Source organism: Pieris brassicae, chromosome 4, assembly GCF_905147105.1.
Source record: "Pieris brassicae chromosome 4, ilPieBrab1.1, whole genome shotgun sequence".
In the NCBI taxonomy this organism is placed as follows: domain Eukaryota; kingdom Metazoa; phylum Arthropoda; class Insecta; order Lepidoptera; family Pieridae; genus Pieris; species Pieris brassicae.
In genome coordinates, this window is record NC_059668.1 from 13,992,964 (window position 1) to 14,006,401 (window position 13,438).

General features: G+C 37.9%; 1 protein-coding gene across 2 annotated transcripts; it reads right to left on the reverse strand.

The window, feature by feature from the left end:
- Positions 1-826: 826 nt before the first annotated feature.
- LOC123708870 (zinc finger protein 37-like) lies at positions 827-12,346 on the reverse strand. Of its 2 annotated transcripts, none has more exons than XM_045659810.1 (9): positions 11,632-12,346; positions 11,089-11,214; positions 10,239-10,450; positions 9,535-9,657; positions 9,044-9,144; positions 8,061-8,260; positions 6,499-6,764; positions 1,761-1,835; positions 827-1,582 (listed from the first exon to the last, which is right to left on the reverse strand). In XM_045659810.1, the coding sequence occupies exons 1-9, from the start codon at positions 12,195-12,197 to the stop codon at positions 1,506-1,508; spliced, it is 1,746 nt and encodes a 581-aa protein (XP_045515766.1). In that variant the 5' UTR covers positions 12,198-12,346; the 3' UTR covers positions 827-1,505. The 2 variants fall into 2 exon arrangements, with proteins under 2 accessions (XP_045515766.1, XP_045515765.1); XM_045659809.1 differs by having other exon boundaries at positions 829-1,582; positions 10,239-10,453.
- Between the last annotated feature and the right edge of the window lie 1,092 nt (positions 12,347-13,438).

Genomic DNA, 13,438 nt, shown 5'->3' on the forward strand with positions numbered 1-13,438 from the left:
TATAGCCATTAAAACATAACTCGTAAAAAGTCTCGCAACGCAGTTCTGGCGTAAAAGTTGTGAGATTCATGTCGGTTAATTTATTCAGTCCCTACTTATCTACTGTCTTAAGTTATAACATTAGCTAACCTGATAACATCTTATAGTGACCATATACACATCTTAAATGTTTTACATAAATACATTGACTAGGCCATTTACAAGCTAATTCAGAAACATCAGGAACATTCAGGCTTCTAGTTTTATCCACAGCAAAATTATTGTTATATTAGGGGGTCGAAAATGGACTCAACTGCTTGGAGATAGGGCTAGTACCGCCGTGCTGCTCTTTTGCTCGACTTGGCGGGAATTAAAATCTTTTACACGATGCGGAATCTACAATAATCTTCAATACCAACATAATTTCTGATACTTCTGACAATAAAGTAGTTATCTTCATTACGAAATATTTTGATAACGGTTTTGAGTGTAATGCAGTGAGCATTACATCACTTAACATATCTCTTTTGATAATGGCACAGAACATTGCAAAAGAGATGCAACGGATAAATATTAACATAATGATTTGCGAACCATACCTAACAAGTTATTAGGGCGAATCTTATTAGCAGCACAATTAATAGATAGCAAATAATACTATAATGCTGTGAATACAATAAAAATCAGCAAAAATTAAACACATATTTTCAATATGAAATTTATTGCGAGTAAAGTAGGTATTTAATTCTTTAACTAATATTATATTTTTACAAGTATTTGATAAGTTCTTAGTTCAATTAGAAAAAAGAAAATAACATAGTCTAGCATCTGAATATAAAAATATTCTATAATAAAGAATTAATCTACTTATATTTACAATTATTAATATTAACTATTTAATATAATGCAATACTTGCCAAAACATAAATAAATCATTACCATCAGCCAGACGTAACTAACATCATTAATAAAATGTAAAAATCAATAATTGTGATGGAAGTGTTATTTACATTACATATGTAGTCTGTGGCTTGTATTAATTTGACCTAAAATACTCAATTAGTAAATAACTGATTATTTACATACCATAAAGGCTGACCTTTAGAGTGTTTTTTTTTATTACATATACACGTTAAAATAAAACATAATGAACAATATTAAAAGAAAAGACAATAATTTTACAAATCATAAAACTAGAGATCAAAAATATTGAATTACCAGAAACTATAAAGTCAAACACATCGCAGACTATCACTATTTTAACAGCATAACCGATTTAAATATAGGACGAACCTCTCAGATCCGGTTTCAATATCCAAAATACGAGCCGTAACTACGAAACATCGATTTCTATATCATTCGACAACCATTCTTTAATCCGCAGAGAAAATCGTAATTTAGTCATTGAAACCAATATAAGTAAGTCATATATTTAAACGGCCATTTTCAGGCAATAGGAAGACAAATATGACGAAATAGAACGAGGTATTGAAACGATTAGTGATGTCACAATTGGATTAGTGACGTCATTGCGCATAGTCCTGTCTTAAACCAAATTCCGCAGCGTACGCGTTCGTCCAGGCACTGATCGGGTCCGCTGGAGCTATAATTGTTAATTAATTTCCAATTAGTAATTGTACGGGTTGGAATGGCTTGAAGATTTTACATGAATAAAGAATATACTAGAACTAGGAGGTAGAAAAAAAGAAGATCAAACTACTTTCCAAGAAGCCGCTCGAAAAGCGACTGGTCGTACTTGTATAAATTAAATATGGTCTTACTGTTTTGCGTGAGTTTGTGCGCCGTGGCCGGCGAAGAACGCGCTTCAGGACTTTGCGACTCTTTTGTGTCCGAATCTGGAATTAAATTTAAAAAAATATCTGCATTGTGGCCTATGTAAATAGGTAAGCCGATTTTTGGTTCTAAGGCATGCCGTTTCTCCTAATCATGTTTCTCTTTACCGTAGGAACGAGGGATTCGAACTCACGACCGGTTGAGAGTCGCACACTTAAGATACAAGCTATCTTATCTTATATTATTAATAAAATACTGTGATTTTTTACCGCTGTTGTTCGAAATACATATATTGTTGTCTTTTGTTAACATAGCTTTTACACATTAAGAAAACAATTTTTTAAGTCACCGTGACCACGCAGGTAAAGCACGCGAAACGTCAGAAAATTTTTAAAATTTAAAATTATGTAAATAATTATAAGTTTTTAATAATAATACATAGCTGCAATCCGTTTAAAAAGTGTTTTCTTAATACATATATTATTTTATATATTTTGATGAGAGTGACAATATTTTAACTCGGCGCATCACTGATTATTTTGTTTCGCTTGGGGTATACGCAATTGAAATTTGATTATATTTTTGACAATTTTATTTATTAGTTCCAACCTCAATTTTATAATTTCTTAGTGAGTGTTTGTGATCTATTTTGAAGGCAAATTATTTGTTATTTTATTATCATTATAACCTCTCTAATATTTCCCATACTAATTTTATTCCTACCCTTACGATTGACAATTGTGTGCCTTTCTTCATGCTAAGAATATATCACAACGTGATAATGTACTTGGGGCGTATTATTTCAAGTTAAAATTGTGTATCTGCGGCCACCGAGCCGTTCTACAAAGAATCATTTGTATTTCATAGAAATCTACATGTAAATTAGTTTTTCGGTCATAACTAATATTTGCAAGAATAACAGTAGTTTAGCTTCGCCGTTCCCGCCGCTGTACGTTCTTCAATTGGGATTTGGGAACTTGTAAAAATTTAAAATTATTTAATAATGACGTTAAAAATACATATTCATATGTATTTGGATTAATTTAGTACAGTAAAGTACAAATAAAGATAGTCCTATCATCGATCTGAAACAAGCTCACTAAACGCTCAGCATTTTTTATTTATTCACAAAAATACATTCACCATCCTTACAGTACTAAGCCAATACAATATTGTCGAAATTAAAAATTTGTATATTAGTGAACTCTATGCTGCGCTATGCACCTAGTAGATAAAGCCTAGTGGGAGTGCCATGCTGTTGCTTTCGGGCTTCAGCCAATCGGGCAGGCACGACCGGGGCAGTACCACTGTCTCACAGAAAACCGGCGTGAAGTGATGCAATAGGTTCATCTTATTGTACTCGCGTTTCGTGCGGTGAGTGAGACTCCCGGAGCCCATCAATTCCCCCCTCCCCCAGAATATGAAGATGCAGTTTAAACAGAGATTACCCCAGGGGGGTACCACACGTTTCCGCTGTGGAGAATCCCCCTCTGAGCGTCCATCATCGGAACAATCAGTATTCGGTGGTGGATGCACAGGCTGCCCTTCGTATTCTGGGGTGGGCAAAAACTGCTCAAAAAACTATAAGTTTCGATCTCGGGGCAAACGGAAGAATTTACCGAAGGCATCCCCTTCCACGCTCTCAGTGGACTTTACCAATGTTAGGGGGCTCAACTCTAATCTTAACGCGGTTCACTTTCACCTCGAAACTGCGAAGCCGGCCTTATTCTTCCTTACTGAGACTCAGATATCCTTCCCGGCTGATACTTCCTACCTCTCCTACCCGGGGTACAAATTGGAACATTCATTTGTGCCGCGGACGGGAGTTTGCGTGTACGTCAGAGAGGATATCTGTTCTCGTCGCCTCGGGTCGCTTGAAGGAAGGGACCTATCTAGCCTCTGGCTGCGCGTAGACTGCGATGACCATCCGCGATTCTACGCATGCCTGTATAGGTCCCATAGCGGAAATACCGAAACTGAGCGACTCATTGAGCACATCCAAATGGCTACAGATTCCCTGCTCGAAGGGGTTCCTACCGCTGAAATCGTGATACTTGGCGATTTTAACGCTCACCATGCCGATTGGCTCGGTTCGGAAACCACCGATCACGCGGGAAGATCCTTTCACGACTTTGCTTTAGCTTACGACCTGTCACAAATGGTCCCTGCGATTACGCGAATACCAGATGTGGATGGTCATAAACCCTCTTTGTTGGACCTTCTGCTGACCTCACATCCGGAGACCTATCAAGTCTCTGTTGACCCGCCATTGGGTTCATCGGATCATTGTGTGGTCCGGAGTACTGTGCCTACTACGCGCCCTCCTCGGCCCCGTTTTTCGGGTTGTCGTCGTATTTGGCACTATCGGTCAGCAGATTGGGATGGGATGCGGTCTTTATTTGCGTCCTACCCTTGGGGGCCTATGTGCTTTTCGTCGGAAGCTCCAGATTCCGTCGCTGCCTCTGTCGCCGAAGTGGTTCTGCAGGGCATGGAACTTTTTATTCCATTCTCTGCGGTGCCGATCGGTGGCAGGTCACAGCCCTGGTTTAAGCGTTCTTGCAAGGCGGCATCGCGTCGAAAGCGAGAATGCTTTAATGCATGGGCGGAGGCGGCGATATCTCGTGATGCCAATACCAGCGAACATAAAAAAGCATATAACTCAGCCTCCAGGTCCTTCAAACGGGAAATCGCTAAGGCAAAGTCAGAGCACATCGCCAGATTTGGCGAGAGATTGGCCCAACTCCCTTCTGGGACCCGAGCCTTCTGGTCTCTCGCCAAAGCTGTACAAGGGAATTTTTGTCAGCCATCGATACCACCGCTGCACAGAGAGGATGACTCGCTCGCCCACACTGCGAAGGAGAAGGCCGACCTCTTGGGCTGTCTCTTTGCGTCCAACTCGACTTTGGATGACCGGGGGAGATCACCACCGGCGATTTCGCGGTGTGATAACTCAATGCCGGAAATCACATTCCAGCAACGTGCTGTTCGCAGAGCACTATCTTCCTTGGACATTCATAAGTCGAGCGGGCCGGATGGTATCCCTCCAATTGTGCTGCGTACATGTGCTCCTGAGTTGGCTCCGGTCCTGACGCGCCTTTTCCGGTACCTGTACTCGCTCGGCACTGTCCCGAAGTGCTGGAAGACCGCTTCGATACATCCGATCCCTAAAAAAGGCGATCGCACTGATCCATCCAACTATCGCCCAATCGCAATAACCTCCTTGTTCTCCAAAATAATGGAATCCATTATTAATGGCCAGCTCTTGAGTTATCTAGAGGGCCACCAGCTGATTAGCGATTATCAGTACGGCTTTCGTCGTGGTCGTTCAGCTGGTGACCTTCTAGTATACCTTACTCATAGATGGGCAGAGGCAATTGAGTCCAAGGGGGAGGCACTAGCGGTTAGTTTGGACATAGCGAAAGCCTTCGATCGGGTGTGGCACAAAGCACTGCTCTCGAAGCTACCAGCCTACGGGCTTCCTGAGAAATTATGCGACTGGATCTCCAGCTTTCTAGCCGATCGGAGCATCAAGGTCGTCGTCGACGGAGCATGTTCCGACCTTAAACCCGTGAATGCTGGGGTCCCACAAGGCTGTGTTCTGTCCCCGACCCTGTTTCTTCTGCATATCAATGACATGTTGCAACTTAGCAACATTCATTGCTATGCGGACGACAGCACTGGGGATACTCTTTACACTGGCCGGGCAGGTATTTCTCGGGCAGTTGTCGATGAGTACCGGAACAAACTTGTGTCTGAAGTCGAAACTCTTTTACGTGGAGTCTCGGACTGGGGTAGACTAAACCTAGTCCAATTTAACCCCAAGAAGACACAAGTTTGCGCGTTTTCCGCGAAAAAAATACCCTTTGTCGCTACTCCTCTTTTCGAAAACACTCTTCTTGAAGCCACAGCCAGCATCGGAATACTTGGCGTTGACATATCGAACGACGTTCAGTTTCGCGGTCATTTGGAGGGAAAGGCTAAATTAGCCTCCAAAAAGCTTGGTGTGCTCAGCAAGGCGAGACGGTACTTCACTCCGGGCCACCGCTTGCAACTCTATAAAGCGCAAATACGGCCCCACATGGAATACTGTTCTCACCTCTGGGCGGGGGCTCCCCAGTACCAGCTCCTTCCACTTGACCGTATCCAACGAAGAGCGGTTCGAATCGTCGATGACCAATCCCTCTCCGAGCGGCTCGATCCTTTGGCGTTGCGTAGAGATGTGGGGTCACTCTGCATCTTCTACCGCATTTACCATGGAGAGTGTTCAGAGGAGTTGTTCGGATTAATACCTGCAGCTGAGTTTCAGCATCGGATGTCGAGGCAAAATACAAAATTCCACCCGTATCACCTCGACGTCCGACGTTCCACGACTGAGCGTTTCTCAAGGCAATTTTTGCCGCGCACCACCGCTATGTGGAACCAGCTGCCCACTGAAGTATTTCCGAACCAATTCGACTTAGGGTCCTTCAAGAAAAGAGCGTACAAATTCTTAAAAGGCCGGCAACGCACTCGCGAGCTCTCTGGCATTGAGAGTGTCCATGGGCGGCGGTATCACTTAACATCAGGTGAGCCTCCTGCCCGTTTGCCCCCTATTTTATAAAAAAAAAATAAAAAAATAAAAAAAAACCAGTACGTCGGTAGATTTAGCCTTTATAGAAACAAATTTATACATTAGACGAACGAACACTCAAATACGTATAATAGACTAAACTGATAAACACTCACTGTATGTATCATCCGTTAGAGGCGCTGCAGCTCGTCTCTGCGCCTGTGCCTTAAGCAGCTTACTCATTGTATTTCGGGGCGTTGCTGGTGGCCGTTCCAACGATCGGCCGTGTGATGTCGACACGTGGCGTTCCAGCAAATACCTCCTCTCGTACCGCTCTTGACAGTACGGACATCGGAACATCCGACGCCGTTCGGTTGCCGGCTGATGACTTGGATTAGCTGCGTGCGGATCGTGTGATTTTGCGTGCGCTAGTAAATTGTACCTATAAATTAAACCAGCTTATAACGGAGCCGCGTTGGAAAATCACAAATCCGGATGATCGAAGGAGGAACTGTACTTTATTTTTCTTAAGGTCCATAGAGGTAGGGTATATGATACGAAAGTCTTGGAGCCTGGGGCTGCGAGTGTCAAATAATCACACTTGGCGTGGTGTTGCAATTGCTAGCAATGCCGCGAGCGCGTACACGCATTCACTCGAACGGTGAAGGAAAACATCGTGAGGGAACCAGCTCGCCTTAGAGCCAAAATGTCGACCGTGTCAGGCACAGGAGGCTGACACCTACTTGCCTGTTAGATTGACAAATGATCATGAAACATATATAGTAATATTACGTTCTTAGTTTAGGTTTTATATTAATAAGTTTTCTATTGCACATTCGTGATCTACTGCTATCAAGGGCCTTTGAAAATTTAAATTAACAGTCAACAGGCTAGGCAAGTAATCAAACGTCATCGATCCAAGTCATTTACCTAGCTGTCAAATGGCTGATCTTTCAGGCCGCTAGTTAAACGGCTAGGCTGTTAATTGAACGGCTGATTAAGCTTGTTGGCTGCGACATATATATTACGAAATTAAGTCCCCTAGCAAATACCTCAAAGCGATAGCAAATACCTCAACGTTTTCTGATAGACGATGTTTGCTCTTGATAGAGCCAAACTTGCGTTACAGCTCAGGTACGTACCACATGCTCAACACGTTTCTTTATGTAATTTTAAAAAAAATCTTTGCGGGCGAAACTGCTTTTAACACTAAATAAAGTCAAAGAAAAAGATTTCAAAACAAAAGCGTAAAAACCACTCTAGGTCTTCAGCCTCACATTTCTGTATCTATCTTGTTAGCTATTTTAATAGGCGATCGACATCTTCGACAGAGACTTGAGACTTCTTTGACACATGTGGAATTTTACGGAGACGACTTCCTCACGATTTCCTTCACCGTACGAACGAGTGTTAAATGCGCACATGAAAACAAAAATTGGAGACCGCCGTGAACGTATGATGTTCAATTCGTACTGGCAAAGCTGACTTTAATAAATGAATATTAAGCTAATATTTATTTATTACAGTTAACCTCAACATACACAGTAAATCTACCGTTTATATTACGAATTCTTTTATCTAAAATATATGACATATAAATGTTACAAACAATTACCAGCAAAACAACGGATTAGGTTCGAGACAGGCACTTAACAATTCTTTCTTTAACACCGATCAGATCTGAATAAATCCAATATCATAACAAAAAAAAGTTAACAAACTCTATTGAATAACTTACCGTTCTGAAAACCGCTTTCCGCAAAGTACGCACTCGTGACGTTTCTCGCCGCTGTGTACGCGCTTATGGCGTTTGAGGTGCGAACGCGTCATTAAGGCAAGGCCGCACACATCGCACGCATGGGGTTTTACGCCCGAATGGGAGAGTTTGTGCATCTTGAAGGACGAAGTGTGAATGAAGGACTTGCCGCAGAGGTCGCACTGCAATTGGTAATTTTATTTCATTTATTTACACTTCGTTACACTTCAATATAAAAAAATAACATAATGAAATCAAAAGGAGGGCAACTGGCGGCCTTATCGCTTACGAGCGATCTCTTCCAGGCAACCACTGTGAGTAAAGAAAAAATAAAAATGTATTAAATTACATAAGATAGGCAAGTAGTGCAAAAATACATGTTATACAAATTTATGAAGACAAAACTAAACAGGAACAAAAAACTAAACTAAAAAGATGATACATTAAAAGTAGAAAGTAAAAAGACACATAAATCACGATAATATAAGTCTCACGTCAGTTAGTAAGAAAGTTAGGGATACGATGTGGACAGGTAATGTTTGTACAGAAGAGATTTAAAGGAAGATAAAGAAGGAGCTAAGGGAATTTAATCATTGTTTAATAACATAATTCCTTCGATCTAAAGATTGAACGATGTCGTTTGATTGCATTGGTCAATCGTAAGCTAAACTGTTATAACTTTTATTTGAAACTGGCATAAAGTTAAAACTATTCATTAAAAACGAAATAAAAACTTTGGTATTTTCAGTCAAATAAACGCCGCCATTTTGAATGCCAGTCAGTATCAAAATAGTATTTAATCTATGGACTTCTCTAGTCTGTGTCATTAATATCTTATAATACGATTATGAGTGGTGGACGTCTATGAAAAACTTATTTTCGCTATTAAATGAATTTTGAAATGATGATTAAAAAACCTATGAACTTATTATTTAAGGCTAGTTTCGTATGTTTTAAATATTAACCTGGTAGTTAAGTTTTCCGGTGTGAATATTATTGTGTCGCTGCAGCGCGCCTTTGGACGGGAACAACTTGTTACATTCCTCACATTTCCAGTCACTTATACCTGAAAAAAAACAACATTGTCATTGTAAATAGAGTATGGAATGGCGGGTGACTTTCTTCTGTTCAATAGTATTTGGCTAAATAGTATGTGTCAAAGATTATAGACTTTGTAGAAGAAAACGCATGTTTATATAGTAACAATAACGAACTAGATAAACAAAAAAAGTTCGTAAACGAAATTTTATCTATTTTTAGGCTATGATTCAGAAGACTTACTAAGTACTTCAACAATGTATTGAATTTTGACCTGTTTAAGTCAAAGTTTACACTAACACAGATATTAACTAAATCAAAACCAAATGAGAAATACAAATTGATAGTACAGTTCTACATTTAGATGAATGAATATCATAAAATTATTTGAATAATAAGCAAATGGATTCTTCGATACCTTTGTGTAGTGCTACGTGTATATCGCACGCCCTCTTGTGCTTATAGTGTGCCCCACACACTTCACAAATGAAGGGCGGCTTTCCTTCGGCCTCGTGTCTTTTATTGTGCTGTTCTAGACGCACTACAAACAAAGTCAATTAAGGTATTGTATATCTAAAAAAAATACTTTTTTACCGAATTAAACTTATAATTATTTTAAATTTCTCCCGACGTTTCGCGTGGTCACGATGCCTGAAGACAAAAGGTGTTGAATGTCAAAAAATATCACAGCTGTAGAGAAAGTTCTATTATCTGTATTTATTTCCCCGGATATCAATCGACTATATTGTATATCTGTTTGAATCCCCGTATCCTAAAATAGAGCAAGAGACTCAAAATAATTATTGTTTCCTCATTCATTACCAGTATTAAGCCAAATGTATCGACATACTAATTATATGAATTCTTAAAAGGCCGGCTACGTACTTCTGGCGTTTATAAAACAAGCATAATCTCGGCAGTGTTGTCGTTAAGATTAAAGATCTAGAATGAGAATCCTAATAATCTTTATTAAAAAGCTGTCAAACACCATGAAGTTTGTTTTTGTTAAAGTTGAATAACAAATTTGAATAATAAAAGAAATGATATTTTGAACACAAAGTCAAGTTGGTTGGGTTCAGTCTTCATCAAGAAGCTATGTAAAATAATTGAACGTAAGCATACCAGGCGATGTGAATTTGGACGGACATTTATCGCAATAGAAGTGTTTCTTTGGTTTTACTTTATTGCGTGCACCTTTCTTTCGCCCTCTTCCCTTTGTACGATCTGCATCATTTTTGTCTTCAACTTCAGGTTCAGGAATGTAGTCCTCGTCATCATTGTCACCAAACCCGTCATCTTCAACTTTTAACATTTCATCAAGCTCAATATCATGGCTTCTGAAATAAATTGTATAAATTCTTATATTATACTTAGAGATTTAGGAGTTTCTTAGGCAGATATTAACTACCATCATCATTGTAATTGATCTTCTACTAATTATGATACAGGCAAGTGAACATATTTTTATAAAAAACTTACATGGTAAGGGCAATGGATAAAAGTAATATAAATTTAGAATTGAAGATCTCTTTTAAATCGGTAAGTATGTATACAGTGTGGACTAACTTTGCACTTAAACACTTATCTGGTTGTGCGTAAAGTCCTGGCTTAGTAATAAATGTCAGATGCAGGACTAATCATGAGCTGTGACTCCTGAATGTCACAGAATACTTACTGCGCCTTATACACTTACTTACCAAGTTTAGCTATTTTGGCAATTAAAAGACTATCTTAGAGGCAATAGCCTTTTAGGTTGTCATTTGGATGATTTCCAAAATTGTGTTACACAAAAATATTATTTATAAACTTTGAACCTGCAGAATATAGATCAACAACCATCTTTTAGCTAGCAAATAACATCAGCCCACTTCTAGGTATCCTTTAGCTTTATAGTAGTCACTGATTTAATTCCGTTACTTATCATTACAAGTACTCAATCAAATTCTATGTAAGATAGTATGTAGATACCCACTTGTCATTGTTTTCTTTTTTTATAATTTCATCTTGTAGTGGACCCATATGTTTTAATAGCATGTGTGAAACCAGTCCAGCCTGACCTCCCTTATTGCCTTGTTCATCACACTCTTTACACTCCCAGCTGCAACAATGTAAAATTAAAATAAAGTTAAGTAAACTTAACACCATTTAATGTGGTTGATATCAATATAATTGAAGATTACTAATAATTCATAACACAATTACTTTCCATATATTAAATTATTTAATAGTGTAAAATATTGCACAACAAGGTAAGGAAGGAAAGCTGTGCCAAGGCCAAGAGAAATTGATAAGACATTTGATTTTAAATGTGTACAAAACTTGTGATATAAACAGCAACAATATAATTCTTTTGATCAATGCAATAACTCTTACCTAAATGCTAGAAATGTTTTATAATTTAATAACATTTTTGGAAATGAAATGGAAAATTTGGCTCATAATGCTTGATAGCTTTTATAATTATGAATGAAACCAATAAATAAAATTGTTTTTTTTCTAATAAAACAAAACTTACCTTCCCTCATTTAATTTACGTCTTGTTTTAACAGTCTTCTTTTTATTAAGGTGGGTATCAGGGATTTTTCGTGTTACAGATTTTGGTATTCTTTTCTTTTTCGTTAATGAAAGGGGTTCATCTTCTGAATCAGAAGAGTCTTGGTTTATTGCTTGTAGATTATTCTCACGCTTTACTACGTCGACAGAAGACAGTTGAGCATCAAATAGTGGGTTTTTACTAATAATACCTTCAAATGTAACTTTTAATTTAAGATACTCGACTTCTGTCTGTTCTAATACATCTACAAGGTCAAAGCAATTCTTACATATTTGCTTAGAAGTATTTTCTGCTGTAATGTCTACTTGTGTGTACTTCGCGAGATACTCATGTAACAGGGTTCCAGCGTGAGTCCGTGTATTAATATCAATAACTTCTCCGCATCGCTCAACACACAGCATACATTCCACATCCTCTTTCTTAACAATTACTCCTTCTTCTTTAATGTTTATATTACCGCTACACTTCTCTGCGCTTTTATTTTCTTCGATTGACTTAACAATATTAGCATCTTCAACGTCAGTCATCGTAACAGCGAAATGCTACGCTTAAATGTACTAATTCTTATTACACAGTGATTATAATAACACTAAAAATAAAGCAGCAAATCATAACACCTAACATTTATCTTATTAATAATTATAAATAAAAACAAGTTAAAATCCAAATCACCCGAAATGCTTTCATTTTAATGACAATTGACAGTATAATCAGACAGATATGACAAGACTCAAATGCCTTCCTGGCCATATAGTCTACGAGGCGACAGATGAAAAATAAAGTGTTATTAATAGAATAAAAATGATTTTAAAAGCAATCTAGAATAAATTAAGTTGTAAATAATCATTATAATATTAAATCCCATTTTTAAGGATTTGAATGAAATATATGTGTATTTGTATAATTTAATAATGTGAATAAAATATAAGCGAATAACTTGAAATTTGTTTACGTGTTAACTAGGCATGGTAGCTAAATGTCATTGAGTCTGCTGCGACCCGCAGAGTTACTCTACTCTCGAACTTCAATACTGATTAAACTAATAAGAACTAGGTACAAGTACTACTATGGTCTAGATTATATAATATATTCCTATATAATCTATACCATTGTAGTACTTGTACCTAACTCTCTTCCTTTTATAGTACATAGCTATGTGTTGGTACAGACACACATACATATAGTTAGTTTTCGATATCGATAAGAAATGGCGTTGTATGTTCACAACGACGTATAGATTAAGATATGACTATGACGATTATTTCTCTATGCCGCGAAGCCATTTTACCTACAGAAGCGTGATAAGCGGTTTCTTGAAATCATAAAACGAAATTTTTAATTTCACTCAACAAAATGAATCTGTGCTATTAGATTTTTTAAGAACTATCACAAATCAAAGCTAATACCACCAATTTTATTGCCTGTGGTCCACATCGACATAAATAAGATATAACAATTACTTTTAAGTAATTAGCCCGGGTATAACAATTTTCTTATTTAGTGTTCATTCTTCAGTTTACAATTTTTTATTCTTTAATAATTTTAATCGACATAGATGGTCAAAGCTTAATGATAACGAAATCGTAGTCTTTCTCCGGAATATACGATAAGACGTACGTTACTTTTGAATATCTATTAGATTTGAAATATCTAATATATTCAAATTATGTTTATTTTAAGTATATAACATAATATTTCCAGTAATCGGTTGCGGGTGGATATAGCGAGATATAAACCATAAGCAAAAACAGTTTTTGATAAATTTGTA

Excerpts from the sequence above, each read along its gene's own strand:
- LOC123708870 (XM_045659809.1), bottom strand. The coding sequence starts at position 12,197 with ATGACTGACGTTGAAGATGCTAATATTGTTAAGTCAATCGAAGAAAAT. Across the intron at positions 8,261-9,043 it reads CCGGAAAACTTAACTACCAG|TGCGACCTCTGCGGCAAGTC; the intron begins GTTAATATTTAA and ends TACCAATTGCAG. Across the intron at positions 1,583-1,760 it reads GCACAAACTCACGCAAAACA|CTCCAGCGGACCCGATCAGT; the intron begins GTAAGACCATAT and ends TAACAATTATAG.